This window comes from Elephantulus edwardii, unplaced genomic scaffold (genome assembly GCF_000299155.1).
Source record: "Elephantulus edwardii isolate Elephantulus edwardi_28Jun2011 unplaced genomic scaffold, EleEdw1.0 scaffold00044, whole genome shotgun sequence".
In the NCBI taxonomy this organism is placed as follows: domain Eukaryota; kingdom Metazoa; phylum Chordata; class Mammalia; order Macroscelidea; family Macroscelididae; genus Elephantulus; species Elephantulus edwardii.
The window spans coordinates 13,207,115-13,232,772 of NW_006399794.1; the positions used below are offsets into that span (position 1 = coordinate 13,207,115).

The window sequence follows — 25,658 nt, forward strand, 5'->3', positions numbered from 1 at the left end:
AAGGGGCCAAAAGAGATTGTCTTGAAGCTGTTTCCCTCCTAAGCACTCTGTTGTGGGAGATGTTACTCTCCTTACCTTCTCCTTCCTTCCCCAAGCTTGAACACACAGCTTGTCTTATTGGCTCCACATGAAAGATTTTGAGTGAAAAAAACCCCTTTATTTGACTAAAAATCTGAGAGGAGGGGGATTCAGAAAAAGACTAAATAAATGAGCCAGACCACAATGAAGGCCTTTGGGTAGGTCATACCCACTTCAGTCCTGGAGGCAGTACTTTTAAAAAATATTTATTTTAATGAAAGCAAAGAAAAGAGGTTAGGGAAAGTATTTTGCAAAGGATACCATGAAGTTACAAGGCAACGCTAGCCGGTAACTCCGAGGCAACATTTTAGAAATCCTGACAATCAGGAACCCACGACTTCTTGGACCACTCTAGGGGAGTGACCCCTCCCACCCCCTCTCCCACAGCCTGTCAGAAAGCCTTCCTCAGTCATTTACTGATTCCCAGCTGGCCCCTTCTCCCATTACTTCTGATTGGGCATCCAAAACTAGGAGCCAGCGTATTTATAGACAATCCCAGAGGCTGGGGTTGGGAGTGGGGGGGAAGGCTTGTGTTTATAAACATTGAATCACCTGAGTCTGAGAGCCTTCCACACAGAGAGGGTCAGGGGAGGGGGCGGGGTTAGACTCGGAGGATCAGAGACAAAGCGTGTCCTCTGTTTTGTGCAACTCTGCGGACTTGGGGAGGTAGGGGAAGGGGCTTAGGAAAGAGAGAACGGAGAACGAGAGATTCACTGCTAGGGCCTTAGGCAAACTGAACGCAATTTGTCCTGGACCCAAGCATGACCTCCAAGGAGGGCGGGGACCCTCACGTGGCTCCCTGGCCTAGCGGTTCGGGGGCCAGAGGAGAGGGGTGCCCTGGGTCATCAGAGGAGAAGGCCAAGTCTCCCAAGTCTGTTCCCACCCAGAGACAAACGGGGTTCCGGAGAAAGTGCCTACTGTCCTTGGGAAGGGAGGTCACGCCCCTCAGCCCCTTCCCCAGCCACTCTTGCTCCCCCAACCCCCGCGTCTGTTGTAAGGGAAGGGCGGTGTCCGGTTACCGCCGCGGGGGCTATAGTTAGCCGCGGGGACTTTGTTTATCAGTGGACTCCGGGACAGCACAGTGCCCACACGGACTCTATGCCCCAGCCGTCCCCAACCACCAGCGCTTCCCGCTCTAGGCTTCTACGACCTCCAGGTGGGTCCTCAGCCCCCTCCCTCTCTCCTCTCCAGGCGAAATCATACTCTGGCCCCATCTTCACCATCGTCAAAAACCACCCCTAGCAGAAGACTCTGATTGTCCGGGCACCCAAGAGCCTGGAGAGTCGAGACCCCGTGTTGTGCAGGGGACAGTAAAGGCCACGCCCCTTGGCCCCAGCCCCGCCCCTCCCGGGCCCCATTTTTGGTCCAGGGACCCCTCATATATCAGAAGAAGGGGTCCAAGTCTCCGCCCCTCAGCCCATCACAGCCTGGACTCCTCCGCTGCTGGCCCCGCCTTCACCTGGACCTCGCCCTCCTGAACCTCCCCAGGGAGGATGTTGGTGGCACTGCTGATGGCCCTCAGCTGCCTGGGCCTCCACACCCTCTCGCAGGTAACTCCTGGGAACTACCCTCTGTCTCTTGTTAGGGTAACTGGGGGATAGATTCAGAACAGACGAAGTGCAAGGTTGATCCAACACCCTCTCCTAAAGACTCTTCCATAGGAAACTTAGCTTCATGATTTTCCTCTCCAGCTCTGCAGGGAGCTCCTCCATACTGATTGCCTCAAACTTTCTCGTCTGCACTGCCCACTTCCTACTGTAGGTTCACCCTACCCATATGCTGCAGTCCTGGCATCCAGGGCTTGACCTTCCCCATCCCATCTTTCCTTTCAGGAATATCCTTTAATCCCCTTATCCCCTTGGGATAAAGGTTTCTAAACCAGGAGGAGATCTGGGGTCTCGAAGGGGACCATGACTTGGTGTGGTGGCTGAGAACTTGACCTTCTCCACCCCATCCGCCCTAAGTTTGAGAATAGAGCTTCTAAAGCAGGAGTGGACTCTGAGGTTTGGGGCTGACAGTAACTGGTGTGGTGGCTGAGCCCCTGCAAGGGCTTCCTAAGGAGGAGAGGGGTTAGAAATGTCGGAGAGGAGAGGAGGGGTCAGGTATCAAGGGTGGATGTTGGCATTGGCTGTACGTTTGTGCATCATCTGTAGATTGCATCTTAAGGCCCAAAAAGTGTTTAGAGGTCATTTAGCCCACCTCCCTTGGAATGCAGGAATCTCTTTAATGACAAGATGCCCCATTTGGGTTATCATGCAGAGTAAAGACCAACATGTTTATCCTCACAGTAATCCTATGAAATTACAATTATCCCTATTTTATAAGTGATGAGCCTGAAACCTAAAAAAAAAAAAATTAGTTTGTTTGCTTGACTCCAAAGCCTGTGTTTCTTTTTTTTTCAAAGCCTGTGTTTATTAAGCCTCTTCTTGAGCCCTTGCCAAACTGTTTACATATCCCAGTTATGTGGCCAGAGATGAGATTCTGTTTCTGAACTGATGTGGCACCAGGACCTCTGTTCAGTGCTCTGAACTCATACCCTTTTCTGTGTGGCTCTTTTCTGTTTTCCACAGGTCCAAGCTGTTCCCATTCTGCCTCTGGGTCTGGCCCCAGACACCTTTGATGATGCCTATATGGGCTGCACAGAGGAAATGGAGGAGAAGGCAGCAAGCCTGCTGAAGGAAGAAAAGGCCCGCCATGCCCTGCTGCGGGAGTCCTGGGAAGCAGCCCAGGAGGCCTGGGAGCACAAGCGTCAAGGGATCATCTTGCCGCCTGGCTTCCAGGCCCAGCATGCAGTGGCCATCATGGTCTATACCAACTCATCTAACACTTTGTACTCGGAGCTGAACCAGGCTGTGCGGATGGGCGGTGGCTCCCGAGAACTCTATATGAAGCACTTCCCCTTCAAGGCCCTGCATTTCTACCTGATCCGGGCCCTGCAGCTGCTTCGAGGCAGTGGGGGCTGCAGCAGGGGACCTGGGGAGGTGGTGTTCCGAGGTGTGGGCAGCCTTCGTTTTGAACCCAAGAGGCTGGGGGACTCTGTCCGCTTGGGCCAATTCGCCTCCAGTACCCTGGATGAGGCAGTGGCCCGCAGATTTGGTAATGCCACCCTCTTCTCTCTAAGGACTTGCTTTGGGGCCCCTATCCAGGCCTTGTCCGTCTTTCCTGAGGAGCGTGAGGTGCTGATTCCTCCCCATGAAGTCTTCTTGGTTACCAGGTTCTCCCAGGATGGAGCCTGGAGTCTAGTGACTCTCCGGAGCTATAATCAGACCTGCAGCCACTTCAACTGCGCCTATCTGGGTGGTGAGCATGGGGGAAGCAGGACAAGTGAAATAAGCCAGGATAACTCCAATCAATCATCAGGTCCTTCAAAGAGACCCATTTGGTAAAGAGAAAGCTGAAGGCTAGAAGTTAGTTGGGGTTATTTTCCTCTGTAACTCAGTTTCTACTCTCAGAAGATCCTCTGGGTTTTTTTGTTTTGTTTTTTTTTTTAAATCTGTTAATATTCTCAATTGACCCAGAGGTGTTCTATAACGATTCATGTGCTTAAACTCTATAGTCCAATCTAAGAGAGTGTTCCCTTCTTCTGATGCTCAAACTCTGACTCCTAGTGACCCTTGAATGGAGTTCTGAGGCTGTATTGCAAGGGAACGATTCTGTCCACTTTTCTCCCACAGAGCCAGTGGTGGATTTGAACCTCCAGAGATTTGTAGCCTTTGTGTTAGGAACACAATTCACCATGGACTACCTCACCAGTGAGGTAGCCTTAATGAAAAGAACTTGGTTAAGGTGGTTAGCTAGTGGGGGAAAGAGACCAAGTACTGCTTTGGATCTCAGGAGGCTGTGGGATTGGTAGCAGTGACAAGACATATGTAGGTGCTATTTCCAAGTGCTAAGGAAGGGACAGGATGAAGGAGTAATGGGCTCGAGGAGGAGCAGGGCTCGTGGATGGACAATCTGGAAAGGTCCAGGGGAAAGAAGGGAAGTCAGAAGTTTGCATGTAGAACTGAGAGGGGGAAATGTCCCATGCTGGAGCCTGGTAGGAAGGGAAGGTTGGGGATGAGGGTCTGTTTTCAGGAAGGCCTCACCATGTTGTCTATTGCAGGAGAGAAGAGACGGGACTGTGTGTCTGCACCTGGTGAGTTACGCCTCTTGTGCCCTTCCTCAGCTGTTTCAATTCCCACTGCAACTCCTTTAACATCTTTCTTCTCTGTCCAGCAGGGGGGCAGCCAGACTCACCCTTCAAGGAGGCCTTCTCTCTGCTCTCTCGGAAGTCCATGCTTTTGTCATCTGGTTTCCAGTTCTCAGGAGCTGGCTCGTGAAAGCCCAGAATCTACCCATTAGGAGTCCTGGCAACTGGTGGCTCTCATATGAAGCAGAGGCTTTGAAGAGCCTTGAAGAAGAAATGGTTCCAGACCCAGCTTCAGCAGCCGTCTCCCTAGACCAGCATGTGGAGGGAATCTGAGGCCAAGGCGGGGCGGAGGGAACCCCACTGTGTGGAGGGAACTTCCTGGGACAAACAAGGGTAGTGGCCACTTGATTAAATGGTGTTACAGTGTGGAGACATCAAATTTCATGATTGGTTTTTTCCATGAGGCTGGCGTGTTTGTGGCTGTGCCAGACTCAGGACTGAAAACCCTTTTGATCCCTGTCACACAGTATAACTTGCAAACCCAGAAGCTTTAGCAGCCAGAGGTTGCTCCCAACAATCCTGAAATTAGAACAGATGGATTCCTCAGACCAAGGAAGGAATCCATTCGCCAAAGATCAGAGAATAAATAGGTATTGAAGCCAGGCCTTCTGCCTCCTAGACCAGAATCTTTCCACCAAAGGATTTGAGGAAGTCCAAGGCAGAATCTTAATCCCAATATCTGGGACCCCAGAGCAAGCCACCTTCTCTCTGGCTTATCCTCGAAGGTCCATTCCTGAGGAGATGACAGGGCCTCAAAACATCAGCAGCAAATATTGTTACATACTCAGGAAGCATTAGATATTCAGAGTAGAAATTTATTGAGGCAAAGAAAGCAGCATGGACTTTGTTAGTCTCATCTAGGCTATTTTACTCAGTGACAGGAAAAGGGACCCCATGCAGCCTAGGATTCCCTCATGATCCCCACACCCTCCTCCTGGGACAGGTCCCTGGTCTCCTCTGCCTCCTGCTCCCTATGCACTAGCACGTGTGTTGGAGAGGAAGGGCCAGGCTCTCCAGAAGCCAGAGTCCTAGCCCTTCCAGCATCCTGAGGCCCAGTTCTGGAAGGTATTTGGGTTTCCACAGTCCCGGGCATTGTCAGCTCTGGGGCCTCAGGGATGGGGGGCCCCAGGTTCTGGAAGCTGTTACGCACTCGGGTGATGTAGCGACTTAGGATGCTGGCACCATCAGGGGGTCGAGGTGCCCCTCTTTCCACGAGAGTCCGGCGCACACCAGCTACCTCATTTTGCAGTCGAGACACGGTCTTGGTCAGCTCCGTCAGCCTGTTGCCCAGGTCTGGGGGAGAAAGAATATTGAAGGGAGATTTCTCATAAGATGAATCTACCTGTGCTACTTCTAACCCCAACAGTGCTTCAAGGGGTGCCCTGTCTGGGGTCTGAGGGAGGAGAACTGGAGGAGGTGAGGGACTGACTGCCTTAATGGCTGGGGACTAGACAAAGTCTGGGACAGAGAGACTGAGCAAGGTAGGGAAGGGTTAGCTTAAGAGATATAAAAGGGGAAATATAAAGGGGCAGAAAAAGTGTCAATAAGTAAAAGTTTGTACATCTAATTCTATTAGCTCTCTCCTCAATCTACATCTGTCCGACCCTCACTCATACGTCAGAGCCCAAGTCAAGCTCCATTTCTCCCTTTTCTAACTTGTGGGACTCTTTCTCATGATTTTTCAAAATGATAGGTTCTTTTCCTCCTTTGGTTCCTGCTGCAATTTGTGCTTTTCTCAGCTAAGCATTCTCTGCCTCATACGATGATTTCTTCCCTCCAAGCCAGGTGTAAGCTTCCCATGAGTTCTTGTGCCATGTACTCCCCCTTGTCAGGGCCTGGAACGAAGAAGCACTAAGCAAGAAATCTAGCTGGATGGTCAATGAATGAAGGGATCATAAATCAAGTGAATGTGTGAATAGGTAAAAAAGTGAATGAGAACAAATGAGAACCTGAGAGAATGAGGTAGAAATGAAGGACTAAACAAAATGAGAGGAATAAATATCTGTCAGCAGCCTACGTTATGCATCAGGGCTCCTGAGTGGAACTGACATATGAATGGGGGGAGTTGGGTACAAGGTGTGACACCGTGAAAGTGTGGCTTCCAAGGGCAGAGCAGGATGGAAACACATATAAATGCTGGCTGGAGAGGACGTGAGTCTGAGGGTGAGGCATGTATCCAGACGAGCAAGGAACCATTCCAAAGGGGAAGGCTTGCAAGGAGGTGTTTAACCTTTCCGACGAGTCTCCTCAAACTCTCGTCGGGCAGTCTCTATATAGCGCTGGACCAGGGCCTTGATGACACGAAGTCGATATGATCCTTTCTCTGCTTCTGCAGACCCAGTACCTGCCCCAGGATTGGCCTGGAGTGGGAAAGAAAGTGTGAGAAAGATTCCCTACTTCCAACTTCCTCTAATCACCAGCTCCACCTCTAAGCTCTGCATAGAGAGCTGAGACAGGACAACTGCAGCCTTTTCCATCTCTGGCGGGCCCTCGCCTGGAGACTGGTCTGTCCCCAGTTCACCTGCAGTCCCGAAAGACAGAAGCCTAGAGGAACGGGGAGGGGATTATGGGAGGAAAGTGAGTGGGTGGTAAACAGAAACAAAATTGAGGACAGATCTGACCTTTCTTTCCTGCCACTGACCTAACCTTTCAAATCCTGCAAAGAATTAGGGGCAGAAATGCAAGGAGGTACCTATGTGGACCTGCTCATGCAAATGTGGTGGAAAATATGCAAATTAGGATGACTGATTCTAGGACCACTGTTAGGCCTTGGGACAGACTTAGGTGTGGGAGATGTAGAAGAGTGGAGCAGCACCGTAACAGATAGCACAGGACCAAGAAGACATATTCAGATCCCGGTCCAGTCAGGCAACAGCTGGGAGCTTCAGACAAAGTATTCAACCTCTCAAAATTGGAATTTCTTCACATTTTAAATGGAGATTGTGCTAATACCTCTTAGTGTGGTATAATACCTGAATAGAGTTAAGAGCTCTATAAATTCCTAAAATTTTTTATTTAGTATCTAGTTTTCTAAATAGTATTTTATTTGGTTTATTAATTATCTAAAGGAGATAATGGGATAGAGAAAATTATGAGAGAGAATGACAGGGGGGAGTGAAGGAAATGTGAAAGAGTTGGTTTGAAAAACAATCTATGTGTGCTTTTAAGTAAACCAGTATATAATAAAAATTTTATTTTTTAAAAAAGAGAATGTCTGGTGAGCTCTGGTGGCCTAGTGGCAAGAAGCTGCAACTACAATCGCAGAGGTGCACGGTTCGAATCCACCAGATGCTCTGCCGGGGAAGGAGGGGCACCATCTCCTCCTGTACCAGTCACATCAGATTTGACGGTGCACGCACTCAAATAATAATAAAATAAAATAATTTTTTTTTTTAAAAAAAGAGAATGTCTAAGGGAGCTCTAGTGGCCTAGTGGCAAGACGCTGCACTGCAATCCCAGAGGTACGTGGTTCAAATCCACCAGATGCTCTGCTGGAGAAGAAGGGGGCAATCTCCTCCTGTACCAGTCAGATCTGATTTGACAGTACACGTAAAAAATAATACAATAAAAATTTTAAAAAAAGAGAAAGAGAGAATGTCTAATCTTTTTTAGCTACAAGATATTAAAGAATCTTTCTCATGTACAATAAAGAGCTTGGGAGGCCATTTCTGAGGAGGCAGGAAGAGTGTGGAGGGGATATCTGACAGTGAGGTGGGGGCGATGAGAAGAAGCTGGGGCCTGAGGGGGTGCAGTGGAAGGCAGAGGAGAACACCATTTGGCTGGTGTGGGGAAGTCTGAAGGACTCTGTTACTGTCCATTGCAATGAAGCAGAAAAGCATAGAGCCAGGGACAAAACACAACCTCAGGCAAAGAAGTTGAGATTCATCTAAGTGTAGAATTAATCCAGACACATGCTCTGCAAACATATGTTGGGTAACCTGGACAGGGCCAGGAAAAGGACGGAGGAGAAGGGTAGTAACTCCAGATTTGGGAGTTGGAGATCTGGGAACGTGTTCATGCAGGATAGTCTGGAACCAGGCTTGAGAACTGGAGAGTCTTGGGCATTTAGTTTCTCAGCTGTGTCATACTTTCTTATGCTTTTGCACATTCTGTTTTCTAAGCCCATATTCCCTTCAAGCTCCTACTTCCTCTTCAGGATTCTGTTCTGCCTTCAGCATCTCTGTGAAGACTTGCTGATTCCTGGGGCTCCAATGGCCCCCTGTGCTTCTCTCATAGGATTTCTACACAATTATAATCTATTTCTTTTGGCTGCTCTACATTGGTTGGCACCTCAAGGGTTGTCATTATGTGTATTTTAGTTTCCAGTATTGTTGTTGTTGTTATGTGCTGCCGAGTCGTTTGCGACTCATAGCGACCCTATGTACAACAGCCTTAAACTCTGCTCTATTCTGTGCCAGTTGCACTGCCTCTGACATACCCATCCCGATTACCCTAGTCACTGAATCAATCCACCTCATAGAGGGTCTTCCCCTCTTGCGCCATCTCTCCACCCTCCCAAGCATGATGTCCCTCTCCAAGGACCTGTCCCTCCTTGCAACATGCCCAAAGTATGTCAGACGAAGCCCCAGAATCCTTGCCTCCAAGGTGTAGCCTGGTTTAACCCTCTCCAGGATGAATCTGTTTGTTTTCTTGGCAGTCCATGGTACATTCAATACTCTTCTCCAGCACCACAGCTCAAAGACATCAATTCTCCTTCTGTCCTCCCTAGTCATTGTCCAACTCTCTGATGCATAACAAGTGATTGCAAAGACCATGGCCTGTATCAAACACACCTTAGTCTCCAGAGAGACACCGCTGCTCTTGAGTACTTTAGAGAGGTCCCTAACAGCAGACTTTCCCATCGCAATATGTTTTTTGATTTCCTGACTGCTGGTGCCAAGAGTGTTGACTGTGGAGCCGAGCAAACTGAAGCTGTGAACAATCTCAATCTCTTCGCCATCCATCCTGATGCTGCCAATTGGTTCAGTGGTGAGAATCTTTGTCTTCTTGACATTGAGCCTCAGTCCATACTGAAGGCTGCAGTCCTTGACCCTCTGCAGCAAGTGCATGAGGTCCTCCTCAGTTTCAGCAAGCAGGGTTGTGTCATCTGCATAACACAGATTGTTAATAGATCTTCCACCATAGGTGTGCTTTAATAAGTGGTTGCGGAACAAACTCCCGATCAACCAGAGTATCCAGGAACCTTACAGCATAAGAGCTAATGTGTCCCTACAGAGCTGGCCTAGACATCCTAACTTAAAGAAATCCTTATGGGCTCAAACACAACATGATTTTGAAAATGGTGCAGGACCTGACAGTGAATTGTTCTGCTGTAGAGAGCATTACTGTGAATCTTCATGGCACATGACAACAGGCCTGGAAGTAATACTGGTCTGAATGAAGAAGAAGCTTTAATTCCCAAGCCAGTCTGAGTGGGGCATTTATGTAGGGCCAGTAAGACTTAGTGGGTCTCAATCAGCCTTGATTTCTGAATTTCTGGGGAAGGCTCTCTAGTTAGTTCTCCAATACATTTTCTAAAAAAATGTCCAACCAGATCAAAGACTTTTCTGGAGCTTAATGAGTGTCAGTGGCCTGGGGTGAGGGTAGCACGACCATCCATCTTTTTAAGCCTAGTGACAACAGGGCTGGAAATTTAGGAAATGGCCAGATCTAAAAAGGAAGGAAAGGAAGCCATAGGAGAGAATAGGAATTTGGAAGAGCCCTTCTGGAAAGACAGGCATGCTAAGAATGTGCAGATAAACAGAAAGCACAGACAAGATAGTTGAATGTCCCTTATAAGGAAGACAAACAAGCAGACAGGATACTCACAAAGGTGGGGATTGGGGGATAGTCTGGCTTCTTAGTTTTGCAGCAGGAGCAGCAGCAGCAAATGAACCAGAAAATTCTCCTGAGAGATTTAGATGGTGGGAAAGGGTTAGAGGTCAAACCAAACACCCACTGTTGTCAAGCCAATTCCAACTCACAGTGACCCTGAAAGACAGAGTAGAACTGTCTCATAGGGTTTCTGAGGCTGTAAATCTTTACTGGAGTAGACTTCCTCATATTTTGTCAACAGAGCAGCTGTGTATTATTTCAGTGAGTTCAAAGTACCAAATTTTTAGTTAGTAGCCAAACATAACACAGTATAATCACTTTGCTTCATCAGAGGACAGGGCCTAGGAAATTAGGGGCAGGAGCTAGAGTGAAGGTGGATATATCTTTGTGGAATCAGGAGAGAGCTCTGAAGTTACCTGAGAAGGTAAAAGATGGACTTGGGGGAGGGAAGGATGTTGAAGGGCACAGGCAGTGTCAGGCCCTCTCGGAAGTAGGACAGGTAGAGCTTGGAGCGAGCAAACTTCCACTCCACATCAGCATCATCCTGAGGACAGGAGGAAAGAGATGATGCAGGATTAGCTTGGTACCCAGGTTTCTTGCTCACTCTACCTTATCTTTTCCCTAGGCCTCAAACCTTTTATTCTTCATCATGTTAACCACTTTCCTCTCCCCCATTTTTATCTATAATATTCCCTATCAACCTCAGCTTTTCCTTTCTTTCATCCTTTTAACACCTTGTTTATTCTCCAGCCTTCAACTCCTAGACCACACATTTCCTTCCCTCTTCCTTTGTACTTTCATAACTGCTTTTCCAGAACACCCACCTCCCACTATGAAGTAGGAAAATAACTAGGCTTGATGTCCAGAGATTCTGATAACATAAGTAAGGGCCACCTTTTACAGGTGAATAAAATTAGTCCTAAAGAGAAAAATTTGTATGATGTGTCAAACAAGAAAATAGCTGGAGGCAGAGCTTAAAGATCTTAACATCTTTGACCCTGTTCTCCATCCATTCCTCTCTTCTCCCTGCCCAAAGCTGACCTCAGTTCACGTACCTCAATCTTCTGGAAGGAGTTAGTGATCATGGCAATGAGCATGTTGAGTAGTACAATGACCATGACGATGGTAAAGATGCCATAGAGGGCCCGGCCCACAAATTCAGGCACCAGAAATTGAGGCATGTCTACCACGCTGTGCTCCTCCATGCCAAACATGGTCCAAAACAGAAACTGGAATGTCTCGTTGAAACTAACATGCCAGGCCAAGAAAGATAGGAAGTGAAAGGTAGGAGATGAGCTTGCTCCATTCAGACACACTCTTCCCTGTCCTCCAAGACCCAGGAGGGGGATTCTGCTTCCATGAAAGCCTTTGGGTCACTCTGGTCCATCCAGACATTTGCGATTTCTGAGCGACACCTCTATTGTTTTAGCCAACCCATATTTACTGAGCACATAGTAGTGTCTTATGTTCAAAAGATATAGCCATGAACAAGACAAACACAGTCTCTGCCTTCCAGGACATTATGGGGACTAGGGTAGATACTAATTATACCAACATTTTAAAAATTCTGGTAAGTACCATTATAAAAAGCTAAGGAAAGGTTTACTCATGAGTAGAAGAATTCTTGGATGGTTACCAGGGATAGGAAGGGAGGGAGAAGGCAGTAAAAATTGTCCAAAGCAAGTCAATGTCTGAATGACCAAGAAAGTAAACTAATTAAAAAAGTGTGAATGCATGAAGAGTGAAAGAGTAAGTGAACAGCAGGCATGAGAATGAAGTATTGGCCATGTTGTTGTTGTGTACCCTTGAGTTGAAATGGATGCATAGCTGACCTTCCAGTGGGTCTTCAGGGGGAGATTGCTCATCTTTCTTCCATGGAACAGGTAGTAGATTCAAACCATGAGGCTTTGTTTTGACAGTATGACTCCTTACCACTAAGCTACCAGAATTTCCTAGTTATTGGCGATATTTAGGATAATTTGAACATAAAAAGGATGATTGTAATGAATTACTATCTTTAAAAAGTCTTGGAGTCCAGATGATATTTTAAAAGGGGGAGGAATAAAATACTTCTTTATAGAATTCTAGCTAATAAATAAATTTCGTTTTTGTTGTTAGGTGCCATTGAGTCATCCAGAACTCATAGTGACACTAATGTATAACAGATCTGAACCTTGCCCTGTCCCTTGCTACCCTCACCATTTCTGATAGACTCGCGAACTAGATCTAATGTCCAGAGAGTCTAATAGCATTACTAAGGCCCTCCTCTTAAAGATAATAATAACAATAACAATATTAATAATAATAAATGTAGAAGATATGATAAAAGTAGAAAAATCACCATTTTGCAATTGCTATTATAATAACTGATTCAGGTAACGATCATCTGTGGGTGCTAAAGCCAGTTTACAAAAGGCTGGTCAGTCAACTTACCAAAAAGGGAAAAGATAACTCAGATCACTGAAAGGGACGAGGTACCTTTACAGTAGAAAGGTTTACCAAATTGTCTTAACCAAGTGACATTGTGTGCCTCCTAATACAATGGGAAGTATATCTCATCAACTAGGCAATATCTTTGACAAAATAGGTAAATCTAGGGGAGGGGGATGAAAAAAAAAAGTATATCAATGAATGAATGGAAACTCAAGCTTTCTGTAAACTTTCACAAAAATCACAATAAAAAACCCCAAGTAAATCTAAATTGTGAAAAATGCTCTATACCTAAAAACTTGTTCTGAGCTCTTCAAGACAGTTCATTTGCCATGAAAGCCAATGAAAAGGTAAGGAGAAGGCTCTAGACTGAAAGAAACAACACAGATATATAACAAAGCACAATTGATGATACTGGTTGAAACTTCTTGAATTTTTAAAAAGCTATAAACAACAACAACAATATAAAGATTTTTCTAGCAATTGAGGAAATATGAGTAAATACTATTAATAGATAATACTAGGATGTTGTTGTTGTTGTTAAGTGCCATCGAACCATAGATGACTCATAGCGACCCTATGAACGAAAGACATGAACACTTACCAAACTTTCATCCTTTTTCCAGGTTCATAGAGTTTCTGGAGGCAAGCTATTTCGGAAGTGGAAGCCATTCCTGCTTCCAAGCTTGTTTTAATCGGGAAGTTCTACCAAACATTGTTCACCATGGGAACAATTATTGCATTTGACACATCAGTGTCACAGTGTTTAGCATCACAGCAACCAAGAGTTACCTCTGTACAGCAAATGGACAGACCAGTGCTCTACCACTTAGAAGAATGTTTGATCAAAACCAATTAAAACCAGGCCTGAGTGCCACAGATTAAAATCATCCAACTTTGGCTTGGCAGCATTTTTAGATAGGAGGCTGAATCACATCATCTCACACCCATTAGTAAGTCAACATTCCACCCCAATTCTCACCAGGACAAGTAAAAAAAGCCTCTGTAGAATCTGGCTGCTGCAGATGACTTCTAAACTGGATTCCAGCCCCCAATATTAGGATATTGATGTTGAATTTTTTGGAAGGCGATAATGGTTTTACAGTTATGCTCTTAGGAGACATACCGAAGAACATAGGAGTGAAGCTGTGATATTTGAAACTTAAATATTTTAGGGGGAAAAGTAAGCAAAAGATCTAGCAAATGTGGTACAGTGTTAACAACTGTTGAAGCTACATGAAGGGCATGTGTATGTTCATTGCATTCATCTTTTAACTTTTTCATAGGATTGAATTTTTTCCAAATAAAATATTGAGGGAGGAAAAAAGTGTAAGAGAAAGTAAGTAAATGAGCAAATGAACAAACGGCTCAGTGATAGAGTGAACCAATGAGGGAGAAAGCAAACAAGAGAAATAGCTATTTGGTGAATAAATGAGGCAGGGAGGAAGTTGGAATTTGCTAGGTCCCAGACTCCCACTTGCCCATCCAGCTTCTGCCCCTGCATACTTGCCCAGCCGCTCTGTCTCCTGGTAGGGCACGTAGATATTGTTGAGGCCACAGAGGAAGGCAGTTAGGATGATCATAAGAATGAACATGAATCTGACAGGAAATATGAAGGGGAGGAGTCAGTGCAGATCTCTACTCTGGGAGAAGTCAAGCTCTAGGAAGAGGGGTTAGGAGTGTTGGTGACAGCTTCCCTACCCCAATGCAATGTGGTAGTTTTTAAGAATAGAAAAATTTTTTAAAAATAGAGAATAGATAAATTAGCCATGGGAAGTGAAAAGGGATCTAAGTGGGTACCATATGACAACAACCTGGAATAAGGGATGTATTTTGGGGTGGGCTAAGGGAGGGAGAGGAGACCGGAGGGGAAGAAAATGTGCAACAAGGGATTAAGGAAAGTGAGTGTCAAAGCAGGAGCTCTCCTTCAAGAATAGAGTATTGAGTCCAATCAGTTAAAGCTCAGATGGGCCAACCTTTCAGGAAGGGCTGAGATGGTGAGATGATACAGGAATGGGTAGAAGTTTGGTGATAAGCACCAAGATCAGGTAATACCATGTGTTGAAAGAGCAGGTTCAGAGTCAGAAAGACCTAGAGACCTGAGTCCAGTGTCCTTACTATACAGATGGGAAACTGAGGCTCCACATAGAGAAATTACAGCAGAAATGGGCCTGGAGCTCCCAACTGAGAACACTTTCTGTTCTCAATGGTTCTTAGCCTTTTCTAAGGTCATGGGCCTCTTTGTCAACTGGCTTGAAGTTATAGGCCCTCTCTGCAGGGAAATGTATCAACATGCATACTCTGTAAATGTGTCTGTAGCTTCAGGGCTGGAATCTACGCAAGGAACCTGGGGTAAGAATGCCTGTGCTCCAGCTGTAGCTGGGACATCTCAGGCAGCTGAGTGGAGGCTGCTCTGAGGAAGGATGGTACACACCGGATCATGTCATCGATCATCTTGCCAATGGATATCTGCAGAGTGCCCAGAGACTCATGGGCAGGCAGGATGTAGGCCAGTCGGGTGAAGCTGAGCATACTGGTGACAGCAAAGAGCACTTCAGCCAGGAACTGGGGATCTTCAGTGCGCCACTCACTTCTCTCTGTGCAGGGTGGAATGGGGGTGCTGGGGCTGAGGGCCAAAGAAAAGGCCTTAGGGGATCCAGGATGAATTTGGGATGGGGGTTCTCACCAGCAGTAGTGAAGTAGTGGCAGGTAGTCCCATCTGGGGCGCCCTGACAGTGCATGTGGGCAAGTCCAGCCAGGAGGAGGCGCAGTGCAAAGGCTGCCAGGTAGAGAGACAGGATGACGACATCCAGGAAATTCCACCAGTCCAGGAGGTAACTGCGCAGCCCCTCAATCCACACCTCCTTGCACTCGAACCAGAGGAAGCCTGAAAGCAAGGACAGGGATCACGATAGGCTGGGGCAGAACTCTCCTCCTCCTTCCAGGGCAGAATTTATGTGCATATGGGAAACAATCAGACAACGTGGGGAGGAGCGGGCTAAAGATCACCAGGATAAGTTGATAAAAATGTAAGCATATGATCTACTTAAGTACAAAAGGATTTTAAAGAACGCTCCCATGACCAGCAGCCATGTCTGTCAGCTGATAGCCAGAAACCGAGGAATACTGGGAGAAGTTGTTTATTGGGACAGAAGGATTTTTTTGAATTTCAAATCTTTACTATTCCTTCTGAGTTGTTTGGCTTGGAAAATCACCAAGCAAACCAGACAATCTAAAAAAAAAAAAATCAATAAGAACTATTAAGAAGCAAAACTGTTTTGTCATTTCTCCTTCCTAGTAATTGGTCTGCTTTGATCAGTCAAGTAGAATGAATATACATAATTACCATAAAATCATTTTCTTGTTGCCCTCCACTAGAAAGTACTGGACAAATACTGAAAGAGTGTCATTTTGAAGGGGCTCTAAATGATCAGCCTGCCCAGGATGCCAGTGTCTCAATGGAGCCGAGTGCCAAGCCCAGGGGTAAGTAGCAGGTAGTAGTAGCAGTGGTAGTAGCAGGTAGCAGTAAGTAGTAGTAGTAGTAGTAGTAGTAGTAGTAGTTCACCCCCTAACCAAGTGATTCTGCCACATTGTGCCCTTCTCTACTCCCTGGATGGAACAATTTCACTCACTGTTCCCTCTACCTTGAAAATCCTTCCATTCTTTTTTTTAAGACTGGTTTTTGTGGCTTAGGTCAAGTATTGCCTCTTCTGTGAAGCCTTCCCTAACTAGGTGGAGTGAACTGCTTCCTACTCTACTCCCGTAACACTTTGCCCATCACTCTGTGACTGAGGTAAGGCACTACAGAATCGCTCCATGTGGGCCTATCCCTCCCTCTTCTTCCTGTTTCCCCTTAAAGGTGGAGGCCTTCAAGGGCAGAGATTACATCTAATTTATCACTTTGTTGTCAGTACCCAGAGCAAGGTCCTGTTATAAAAGAGTAAGTTCCTACCATATGTCTTGGGGTATTGTGGTGAATAGTAGAGACACAATTTGTCCTCCCAAGGTTTATAATCCAGTGAAGGAGATAGTCAAGTAAGCAGGTATGTTAAAAACAATCAAATGCTAAGACTGAGGATTAGGAGAAAGAAACACAATTATAGAAGTATTTAGGAATGGATTAATATCCTTATTTGGAGAATCAAGGAAAATTTCTCAATGAAAGTAAGAGTTAAGCTGAGACGGGAATAAAGAGTAGGAACCAGCCAAGCAAAACGGCATCATGGGAAGGAGAGGACTCTAGGAAGAGTGATGTGCTGGAGGCAAGTGGAGCATAACGTGGTTAGGAATGAAATCAGTTCTGTATGATAGGAAACCACCTTGTGACGATGGGGTGGGTGTATGTTGAAGAGATGGACAGAAGCATATTTAATGTATCCATATATTCTGAGAGGTTTACTCATAATATAGCATCAGCAAATACTTATTGCAAGAATGAATGAATTTTGTTTCTTTGTGTGTGTGTGTGTATGTGCCGTCAAGTTGGATCTGACTGGCACAGGCAGAGATTGCCCCTCATTCTCCAGTGGAGCATCTTATGGATTTGAACTGAGTGCCTTCGGGGTTGCAGGGTTTCATATAAGACTTTCCCCAAAAAAATTATAGGAACTATACTGATTTTATCTATACCCAGTAAAGCACAAGTCAGTAAATGTTTAGTAATTTTACAGGTGGAAGTGACTTCTTAGGCTGATTTTGTTCTTTTTCCTGAAGTTTCTTGGTCAAATTTCCTTTCTGGAATTATTTTTGGCATGGTCCAGAGAGGAAAAGGGAACTTGGTGTATAAGTGCTTTGGGATTTCTCTAACTGAGCTAGAATTAAATGAGAGGAGGGCAGAGAGAAATGGGCCACTCAGAAAGCCTGCTGACATCACCAGCCAGAGGCAAGGTAGAATTCTGGGTATTCCTATTGGTACTATGCTTTTACTAAATTGTCTGAGAATATGAGCTATTCTGCTGTACTAAACAACAACAATGAAGCAAATAGAAAGAATAGAATTTATTTGGTACAGGTAGGTACGTTAGTAACCTACATGATGTGTTAAATAAAAAAATTAAGTCTAGCATGCATGTGTGAACAGACATAGAAAGGGATGAAATGACTGAGAGACAATAAATTTTCATGAGGCACTGAATACACATGAAGCATGTAAGATTTTCCCTATTCACCAAATTTTAGTGAGCTACCCAATGGTACACTCATTTTGGCCTCATGTATCTTCTGCCTAAGGAATGAAAATGCATTTCACCAACTGCTCACCTGGATAACTGGTAAACCATAGCTGTGGCCAGGTACACTTGCCCCTACATTTCTCACATATATCAATCAAGTATTGGTCTCAGGCACCTCTGCCACATGCCCCAGCTTAAAGCTCAAGTCTGGTCTTTGTACACCACCACCATCAATATATCATCTATTGATTTAATAAATAGTATGATTTGAGTATCTTAATTTGGTGGGTGTGTTGGAAACAGTGAGACTGGTTTAGGATAGGGTAACTATAAGTCGAAGGCAATTAGCACATAACAATTTGGTCTGTGACACTTCTGTTCACTTAATGATCTTTAGGACAGCATGCTAGAGTCCCTGACTGAGAATGAAAAGGAAGAGTCCTCTGGCATGGCAAGTCCAGAGGGGTCTGATTACGTGTTCAGTGGGCATCAATAGCACTGGGGACTCCTACTGGCTGCTTATCGTGGAGAGCAATGAGGAGGCCCTTTAAAGGAGACTGTCACAAATAAAGGGCCTCACACATGTACCTGTGACCCAAACCATGTGTAGTGAAGTTTCCCAGACACTCTGGCTGCGACCACGAAAGGTACTGAGCTGTCTCTCCATGACCAGGGACTCTCCGAGCAGGAAGATGAGGAACCACAGATAGGAAGCAGAGTGCAGCAGGAACTTCAGTACTGGGACCTTCAGGAGGCGGCCCAGCTTGGGTGGAGAAGGAAGAGAACACAGCTCCAGTTCTGTTCATGTCTGCCACTGGAAGCTCTTTCTGTTCAACCCACATAGGACTTTCTCTTTCTCACATTCACTCATTTATTCAAACATTTATTAAGTACGTGTCAGGCCCTACACTTTCACATCTATTATTTCCTTTACATATGTTGTTGTTATGTACTGTTGAGTCAGAACTGACTAGCTGGCCTTCCAGTGGGTTTTTGGAGGCAGTAAATTGCGTGGGAGGAGATTGTCTATCTTTATCTCATGAAGTAGCTGATGGGATTCAAACCACATGCCTTTAGATTGGCATCACAACTCCTATGCCACCACTCAACTCCTAGGCCACCAGAACTGCCCACAATCATATGAGGTGTTATTATTTCCTGTTTTCAGACAAGAAATAGAAGACTTTCCAGATAACCCACTTGACTTTGTGAGCTCCATAAATTCCTCAAGACCAAGTGAGTTAAAATAAAACCCCAAAAAACACCAACATTATTTTCTGTCCCAAACTTGTTCCCCCTCATCTCAGAATGTGACCTAGTTACCCAGGCCAGGCATGGGTGAGGCAGTCTGCATCCTCTCACTCACGTTTCCATACTCTGAGTTTCTAATTCCCTCTCCCCCTCAAATCCATCCTTCATATTCACTAGTAGAGAGATTGTTACCAAACACAAAACTGATGGAGTCACTTACCTCATTAAATCCAACAGTGGCCTCCCAAGGATGCAGTCCAAGTGTTAACATGGGTTGTTGGTTCATGGGGCTCTGGATAATCTGTTTCTGTCTCTGGTTCCTGCTCCTCTCACCAATTTGCCTTTATACTTTGCTACCTAGAATCCCTTTTAGTCTCTCTAATGCTTTACATTCTCTGCTCCATGCCACCCCTCCCCACAGGTTCCTGATTCCTGGTTAACAGGAACAGGCTTTATTTTCATTACATCCTCAGTACCAGGTACAATGCCAGACTCACAGTGGGGTTCAATGAAATATTTGTTGAGTAAAGAAGGCAGGAAGGCCTCTGTTTAAATCCTGGCATTCTTACTGTTACAATGGGCAAAAAGAAGCCTTTGTAGGGAGCTCTGGTGGCCTAGTGGCAAGGAGCTGCACTGCAATTCCAGAGGTACATGGTTCAAATCCACCAGATGCTCTGCTGGAGGAGGGACAATCTTCTCCTGTACCAGTCAGATTTAATTTGATGGTACACATACAAAAATAATACATTTTTTTAAAAAGCTTTTGCATTCTCTATTTCTCACACTGCTCTAGAAAATAGACACGTTAACACCCACCTTGTAGGCCACTTCCATTAAGGTTACTTAATGGGAATATTTGTACAATGCCCAGTCCAGGCCCTGACATAGAAAAAGTGTCAATAAAGGAATTATAATTAACATAATTCTTAGTACCTGGGACTTGGGTGCCAGCCAGTAGCCAATGCAGAGGAAGGGCATGGTGAGGAAGATGAGGAAGGAGACAAAGAGTTTCCAGATGGTGGTGCTTCCTCGCCAACCAGCCAGCTTCCCACACCAGATGGAGGACAGGACTTGCTGGCAGATGGGGTGTGCTACAAACTGAGCAGAGGAGAGGGGACCACAAGGCAGGGAGGGAACAAGGGGAGCATTTGGGTGCACAGCCTTCACTTCCCCACCACAGAACAAGCCAGCCTGCCTTCCTCCGTATGTCAGCCAGCTTAGAAGACTGATTCATTTGCCATGTGACTTTGGGCAGAACCCACCCCTTTGGGTCTCAGTGTTCCTTCTTTGTGAAGAAATTTTTCTTGGACTCCTCAGATTCTACATTTTTCACTCCAAGTCAATTTATGATGAGGTTGAGTATCCAAGATTCCCTGCCTTCATAGAGATGTGGCCACCTATCTGCATGCTCTTGAGGGGAAGAGGGACAGGGAAGAGAGGCTTGGCAACTTGGATGGTAGGGCCAAGGGTACTATTAGGAAGGAAGATTTTGTATCAGTGGGCTAGGATAACTCAAGGTGGGTGAGGAGAAAGAGACTTAAGAGAAGGTCAGAAAGGGAACAAGAGCTTGTCTTTAGGTTGGTTGCAGGAGGTCTGATGACCCAGTGACCAGGGCTTTCTAAATCCTGAGAGATTTAGTTTAATTTTTAGATGGAGATAGTGAAATCTAACAAAGTAGAAGGACTAGCTCAAAGTCAATTAGCAGGTAAGTCAGAAACTAGATGTCCTGATTTGAGGGTAGAGTTCTGGTAATGAATCTTCAGGACTATGCAGAGGTCAGAGGCTAATCTTGAAGGTAAGGAGAGAGTCAGGGACCCATAGGATCAAGAGTCTAGATAGAAGGGGTTTAGAATCAGTTTCTGAGAAGGGTCCTGGGGGCAGGAAGAGAAGACAAGTGGCAGGGCAAACTATCAGGGTGGAAAGGGTAGAGATGGTTAGGGCCCTGCTGACCCGCTTCTGATTGTAGTTGACAGCCAGTCGCAGCCGCGCCAGGTTGGGGATGCCTTCTTCAAAGGCCTGGCCTAGGCCCTCAGCCTCAGTCTCGCTGTCCTCACCCAGGTCATTGAGCACTGCAGTGACCTCGCTCTGGTTCCGGCACATGCCCAGCAGTTCGAAGCCGTAGTCCTGGCTCAGGGACTCCAGGGCAATGTACTCAGGCTGTAGGGAGGCAGGCCTGTATGTATCTGTGTGCCCCTGCAGACTTAGCCCAATTAAATCAGCCTTACAGTGGGCCTAGGCCTTGCCTTTGTGTCACCTTTCTTACATCTGGTGTTACCATGGTCAACTATTTTATTCCTCACCCCATCATTTTACCCATCTCTTTGTTTTGAGGTACTTCTTGTCAGTGCTTGAAAATATGGCTCTGTCTCATCACTAAGTCACTTCAACCCAAAATCCTATTCCTTTTCTAATCCCCACTCCTAAGCTTTTCATGTGCTCATTTATTTTGAGCCCCTATTACTTGCTCCCTGGAGGCAAGGATTTTTAAGCTTTATCTCACACACTTTGGGCATGTTTCCAGAAAGGATCAGTCTTTGGAAAAAGACATCATTCTTGGAAGGGTGGACAGTGCAGGAGGAACACCCTGGACGAGACAGATCAACACAGGGGCTGCTGTGAGATGGAGGGGAATATCTGTGAAAGTCCTTTTGAAGTGTAGGCTTTTTATTGTCCTATTTTGCCACAGTCCAGGTGGGAGGGAGCATTCTCTTTCCAGCCCCTATGGCATAACTATATCCTTCGGACTGCATCCTGGCATCTTTGTTTCCCTATCTGATGGTCTTCTTGAAGGCAGAGACCTAGTCTACTTGGCACAGAGAGGGTGTCAATGGATGACAGATGGACTGAAGCAGAATGGTGATATTTAGAGCTCCTGGCTGGTCCTGCCTCCAGGCTCCCTTCATATTCTCTACTTTGGACTGCATCCCTACTCCCTGTATGCTCCCTGCTCTTTTTCACCTGTATTAAACCACTCATTTCTGTACTTAAGCTTCCTTCTGTGGAGTCTTCCACCAGGAGGCAGAGCTTTTCTTGTTTCTAGGACTTTGGAAGGCCTGTTAGCAACATCTACAATGAAATGTGTTAGGAGTGTGTTACACCCCTCAGACTCTCCCTGCTTGTGATCTCAAGTTAGAGAGCCCCATCATTTGGTTCCCCAACACTAAAGGACATACTACATTGAACATTATCTCAGTGTGTCCAGCTGTTTGCAATCTACATGTCTAAGTTCTCTCTCCTTCCTCGGATCCAGTGGGAACTTAAGCTTTTTCTAGGATGAGGCTTTTGCAACCACAAGACTAGATGCCCTTAGATGAGATTGCACTCCACCATGAAAATATAAGCTCCCTTGTGGTTTCAACTTTTCATTTTGTTCCCCTGAATACCTACCATAGGTTCAACTATATTTGGAGGCATGGAGGGTCTAAAGAAGTATGAGTAACCGACCTTAAACTCAGGCTCCTTACGTGCAAGGCGTCTGAGCTCGCGGCTGAGCTGGAAAGCAGCCAGCATGGCATCCTCACTGGCCAGTGACAGATGGGCCCTGCTGGCAATGCCCCGGTAGGTGTTGATGCGGGACAATGAGAACTTCAGTAGGTCGTAGCGGCGGGCATTACCACACTCAAGGCAGGCACAAGAGACTGGGTGGGGCCGTGCAATGGTGTGACCTTGATCCATGAGCAACTGAGCAATCTCATACAGGTCCTTCTGACAGGCCAGGGTGAGTGGAGTGACCCCAGGTGCAAAACGAGAGCCATCAATTGAGGAGTCAAAGAAAGCCAGTGAGAAAGACCTGGTGTCTACTTTGCGGCCCTTTTCCCGTTCCAGCCGGGCCAGAAGGCGACGTACCACTGCTGGTTGGTTTGTATCCACTGCCACTAGCAGTGCTTCGTGGATCTGCCGAAAGTCAAACTTGACATTGGCCAATAGCACATCAGTGATGGTCTCATGGCCCAGGCGGATGGCCAGATTGAGAGCTTCCCTCCAGGAGCGGTCCTCAGCCTCTTCCACGTTCCGTGGGGGCCCACTGCCACCCGGGGCCTCTACATCTGCCTCAAGAAGCTGCTGCACAAGGCCCAGCCGTCCCTCCTGGATGGCACTCAGGAGTGGAGGTGGGAACTTTAGCTTTTTGTTCACAATCTCTGTCCAGTTAGGCTGTGGCTGAAAGAGTGGAGAAGGTAGGACCCCATATTTCAAGACCCTTTGTTTCTAAGTGCCCCCTTACCCTCTGGCTCCCAAGTTATTTAATCTTTGACATTCATCCCAACATTATATTATTGTCCCAAATACACACTATTAAATTTTTATTTACCATTTTATTGTTTGTGGTTTCTTAGGTTAGGAAAGTGCCAGATTTGGGTCTAAGTGGGAGGTCCTTCCTCAATCCAATTTCCATCCCCCACACAGGACCCTCACCACACACACAGTAGGGCCAAATGTGGGTATGTTAAAAAAAGTAGGGGAGGCTGGCATCCCATTTCCACATGCAGGCACAGAGAGTGTGCCCAGGACCTAGCTTTCATGTTGTTGACTTCATCTCCCATCTGCTCATTCCTAGGGAAATCCCAGAGTATCTGACAGGCAGGTCCAGACAAGTCCACCACACAAGAGTCTGTGAACTGTTTTTTTTCCCAGCCCTCTGGCACTGACCAGGCCTCTTAGCAAAGTCACAGTTGCTTCCCAACCAGATCCTCTTAGCTAGGTCTTCTGCTTTGGGGAACACTTCTCCCAGTTGCTCCCAGACCTAAAAAACTAAGCTCATCCTCCTCTTGAAACTTGGTCCTGGTTGAAGGTTCCTGAAGCTTTTCTCCCACCCACTGGCAATGCCCATACCGTGCTTGACAGCTAGACTGTTCTTGTTGCCTCTCTAAAACCAAACCCCACCATTCCATCTACCAGCAGAAATGGGACCACAATAGGGGAAGGTGGGGAGAAGGTCTCTTACCGTGAGGGGATCCATGAGTTGTACCCTGTTGTGTGGGCAGAGACTGAAAGACTGAACTCTTGCTGTCTGTTTTCCTGATGGTGCCTGGCGTTTTCTTTTCTACCAATTTAAAGCCCCGCCCTGGGCCCCTCCCATTGCCAGGACCAGCTGCGTCCCCTCTGCCCTGTACCTTGGGGGCCAGGGCTAGTGTTAGTGCCACACAATGAAATCTACTGGGAAAAGGATAGTTACTCAAAGAAGGCGGGAAGAGAATTTATAATGCTCTAGCTGGAGAGGATTTAGAGGCACTGTAGCCCAAATACCTCACTGTGCTGATGGGGAATGAGTGTTGCCCAAGGTTCCACAGCCCCAAACTGTTCCTCAGTCATTAACTTGTCTAGTTCCTATAATAGGAAGGGTTTTCTCTCTTAGTTACTGAAGGTCAACACTTGGCCCAGAATAAATAAAATACACAAAGTAATTTAGCAGAACCATTACCCAATTACAGAACAGGAACTCACAAAGGACACTGAGAGTTAAGGTCGCAAGGTGCTGAAATGTCAGGCTACTCTTCAAAACCACTGTTTTTCTTTTAAATAAGCCTCAGTTCTATTTCTAGGAAAATGGGCAAGAGGATGAGCTCCTACCACGGAGGGAAGAACTTCTGGACTGTGTTCTAAAACCCTAGAGAGATCATGAAATCCTATCCTTGAGGTTTCAAAGTGGAAAAAAGACAGGGAAATCCTTGGAATAATTAGGTTCCATGGTGACAGAAGTCTTGACAACTAGGAATAGGGAATAAGCTGCACCCAGAGCTGCCTTCACACAGAATCCTGAGGGAAATGGTGAGCAAAACGAGGGAAGAGCAGCTGGGCCTATTCTGCCCTTCCGGCTGTGTAGAGATCCCCATCCTGAGCCACAGCAGCACAGCATGGGGAGGGGATGTGAGGTCACAAGCACTCATGGCTCTTGGAACTCTCCACACACGCTGGCATGTTCTTCCACTTCTCCTGCTGAGAACTGGAATTGGCAGATAGGACACTGGACCCAGGAGTTGGGTGACGGGCTCTCTGGGGAGGGAATCCACACTACAGGTGGGGATGAAGATGGTGATGAGGAGGAAGAAGCTGGAGAAGGTGGTGAGGTCTCTCCACAAGTGGCAGCATGAAGGGGGAGAATCTCAACGGTGAAGGAGCCTAAGAAGGAGAGAAGGCGGTAAGTTTAAGGTGCCTACTTCAAGAGAGAACACTACTCCAAGCAGTCTACTGCCAAATGCAGTAAATTTACCACCATTCAATACTTCACACCAGAGACGCTTCCTGCTCATGTCTCCACCAGTCACTTACTGTTTACTATGGGAGGTAGAATCTAGTGGTGAAGACAAGTCTTAAACGCACATTACAATGACACAAAGTGGAAAGCAAAAAGTGTTAAACCTAAGGGAATCAGGGAATGCTATAAGAGTTTAGCTAGGAGACAGAACTTAAAATCAAATAAGACTTGGGCAAAAAAGTATGATATGAATAGACTTAAGAAATAAGTAGAAATTGAATATGAAGGAAATTCTAGGTTCTCTAGTTTGCACTGTATTGTTTCTGATTTCTGGTATTATTTCCTGAAGGCAGGCTCCATGTCTCTTCCTCACCTTACTGAGATTATCTGAGTATCTGATTATTGACCTGTCTTGAATTACAGTTGGCTAAAACTACAGACTGAATTATCTTAGCCAAGAATACTTAGTCACATCAACAAGGCAAAGAACAAGAACCATATGGTCCTATCA

At 46.1% G+C, this 25,658-nt stretch overlaps 2 protein-coding genes across 2 annotated transcripts in view; one reads left to right on the top strand and one right to left on the bottom strand.

Annotated features, from left to right (window-relative positions):
- Positions 1–1,571: 1,571 nt before the first annotated feature.
- Positions 1,572–4,397, top strand: ART5 (ADP-ribosyltransferase 5). The gene is made up of 4 exons (XM_006885720.1): positions 1,572–1,628; positions 2,649–3,378; positions 4,181–4,213; positions 4,294–4,397. Exons 1-4 carry the CDS (start codon positions 1,572–1,574, stop codon positions 4,395–4,397), a joined length of 924 nt encoding a protein of 307 aa, XP_006885782.1.
- Positions 4,398–5,168: 771 nt separating this feature from the next.
- The window catches only part of LOC102869155 (short transient receptor potential channel 2-like), a 43,364-nt gene continuing 22,874 nt past the window's right edge, over positions 5,169–25,658 (bottom strand). The window contains exons 10-23 of the mRNA XM_006885721.1: positions 24,963–25,071; positions 24,066–24,108; positions 22,399–23,112; positions 20,905–21,111; positions 19,888–20,052; positions 18,292–18,466; positions 15,219–15,419; positions 14,967–15,129; positions 14,039–14,131; positions 11,158–11,350; positions 10,519–10,646; positions 10,097–10,175; positions 6,498–6,627; positions 5,169–5,560 (exon numbers count right to left, since the gene is read on the bottom strand). Coding sequence (XP_006885783.1) covers positions 5,169–5,560; positions 6,498–6,627; positions 10,097–10,175; positions 10,519–10,646; positions 11,158–11,350; positions 14,039–14,131; positions 14,967–15,129; positions 15,219–15,419; positions 18,292–18,466; positions 19,888–20,052; positions 20,905–21,111; positions 22,399–23,112; positions 24,066–24,108; positions 24,963–25,071 — 2,792 coding nt within the window. The remainder of the gene's footprint in view (positions 5,561–6,497; positions 6,628–10,096; positions 10,176–10,518; positions 10,647–11,157; positions 11,351–14,038; positions 14,132–14,966; positions 15,130–15,218; positions 15,420–18,291; positions 18,467–19,887; positions 20,053–20,904; positions 21,112–22,398; positions 23,113–24,065; positions 24,109–24,962; positions 25,072–25,658) is intronic.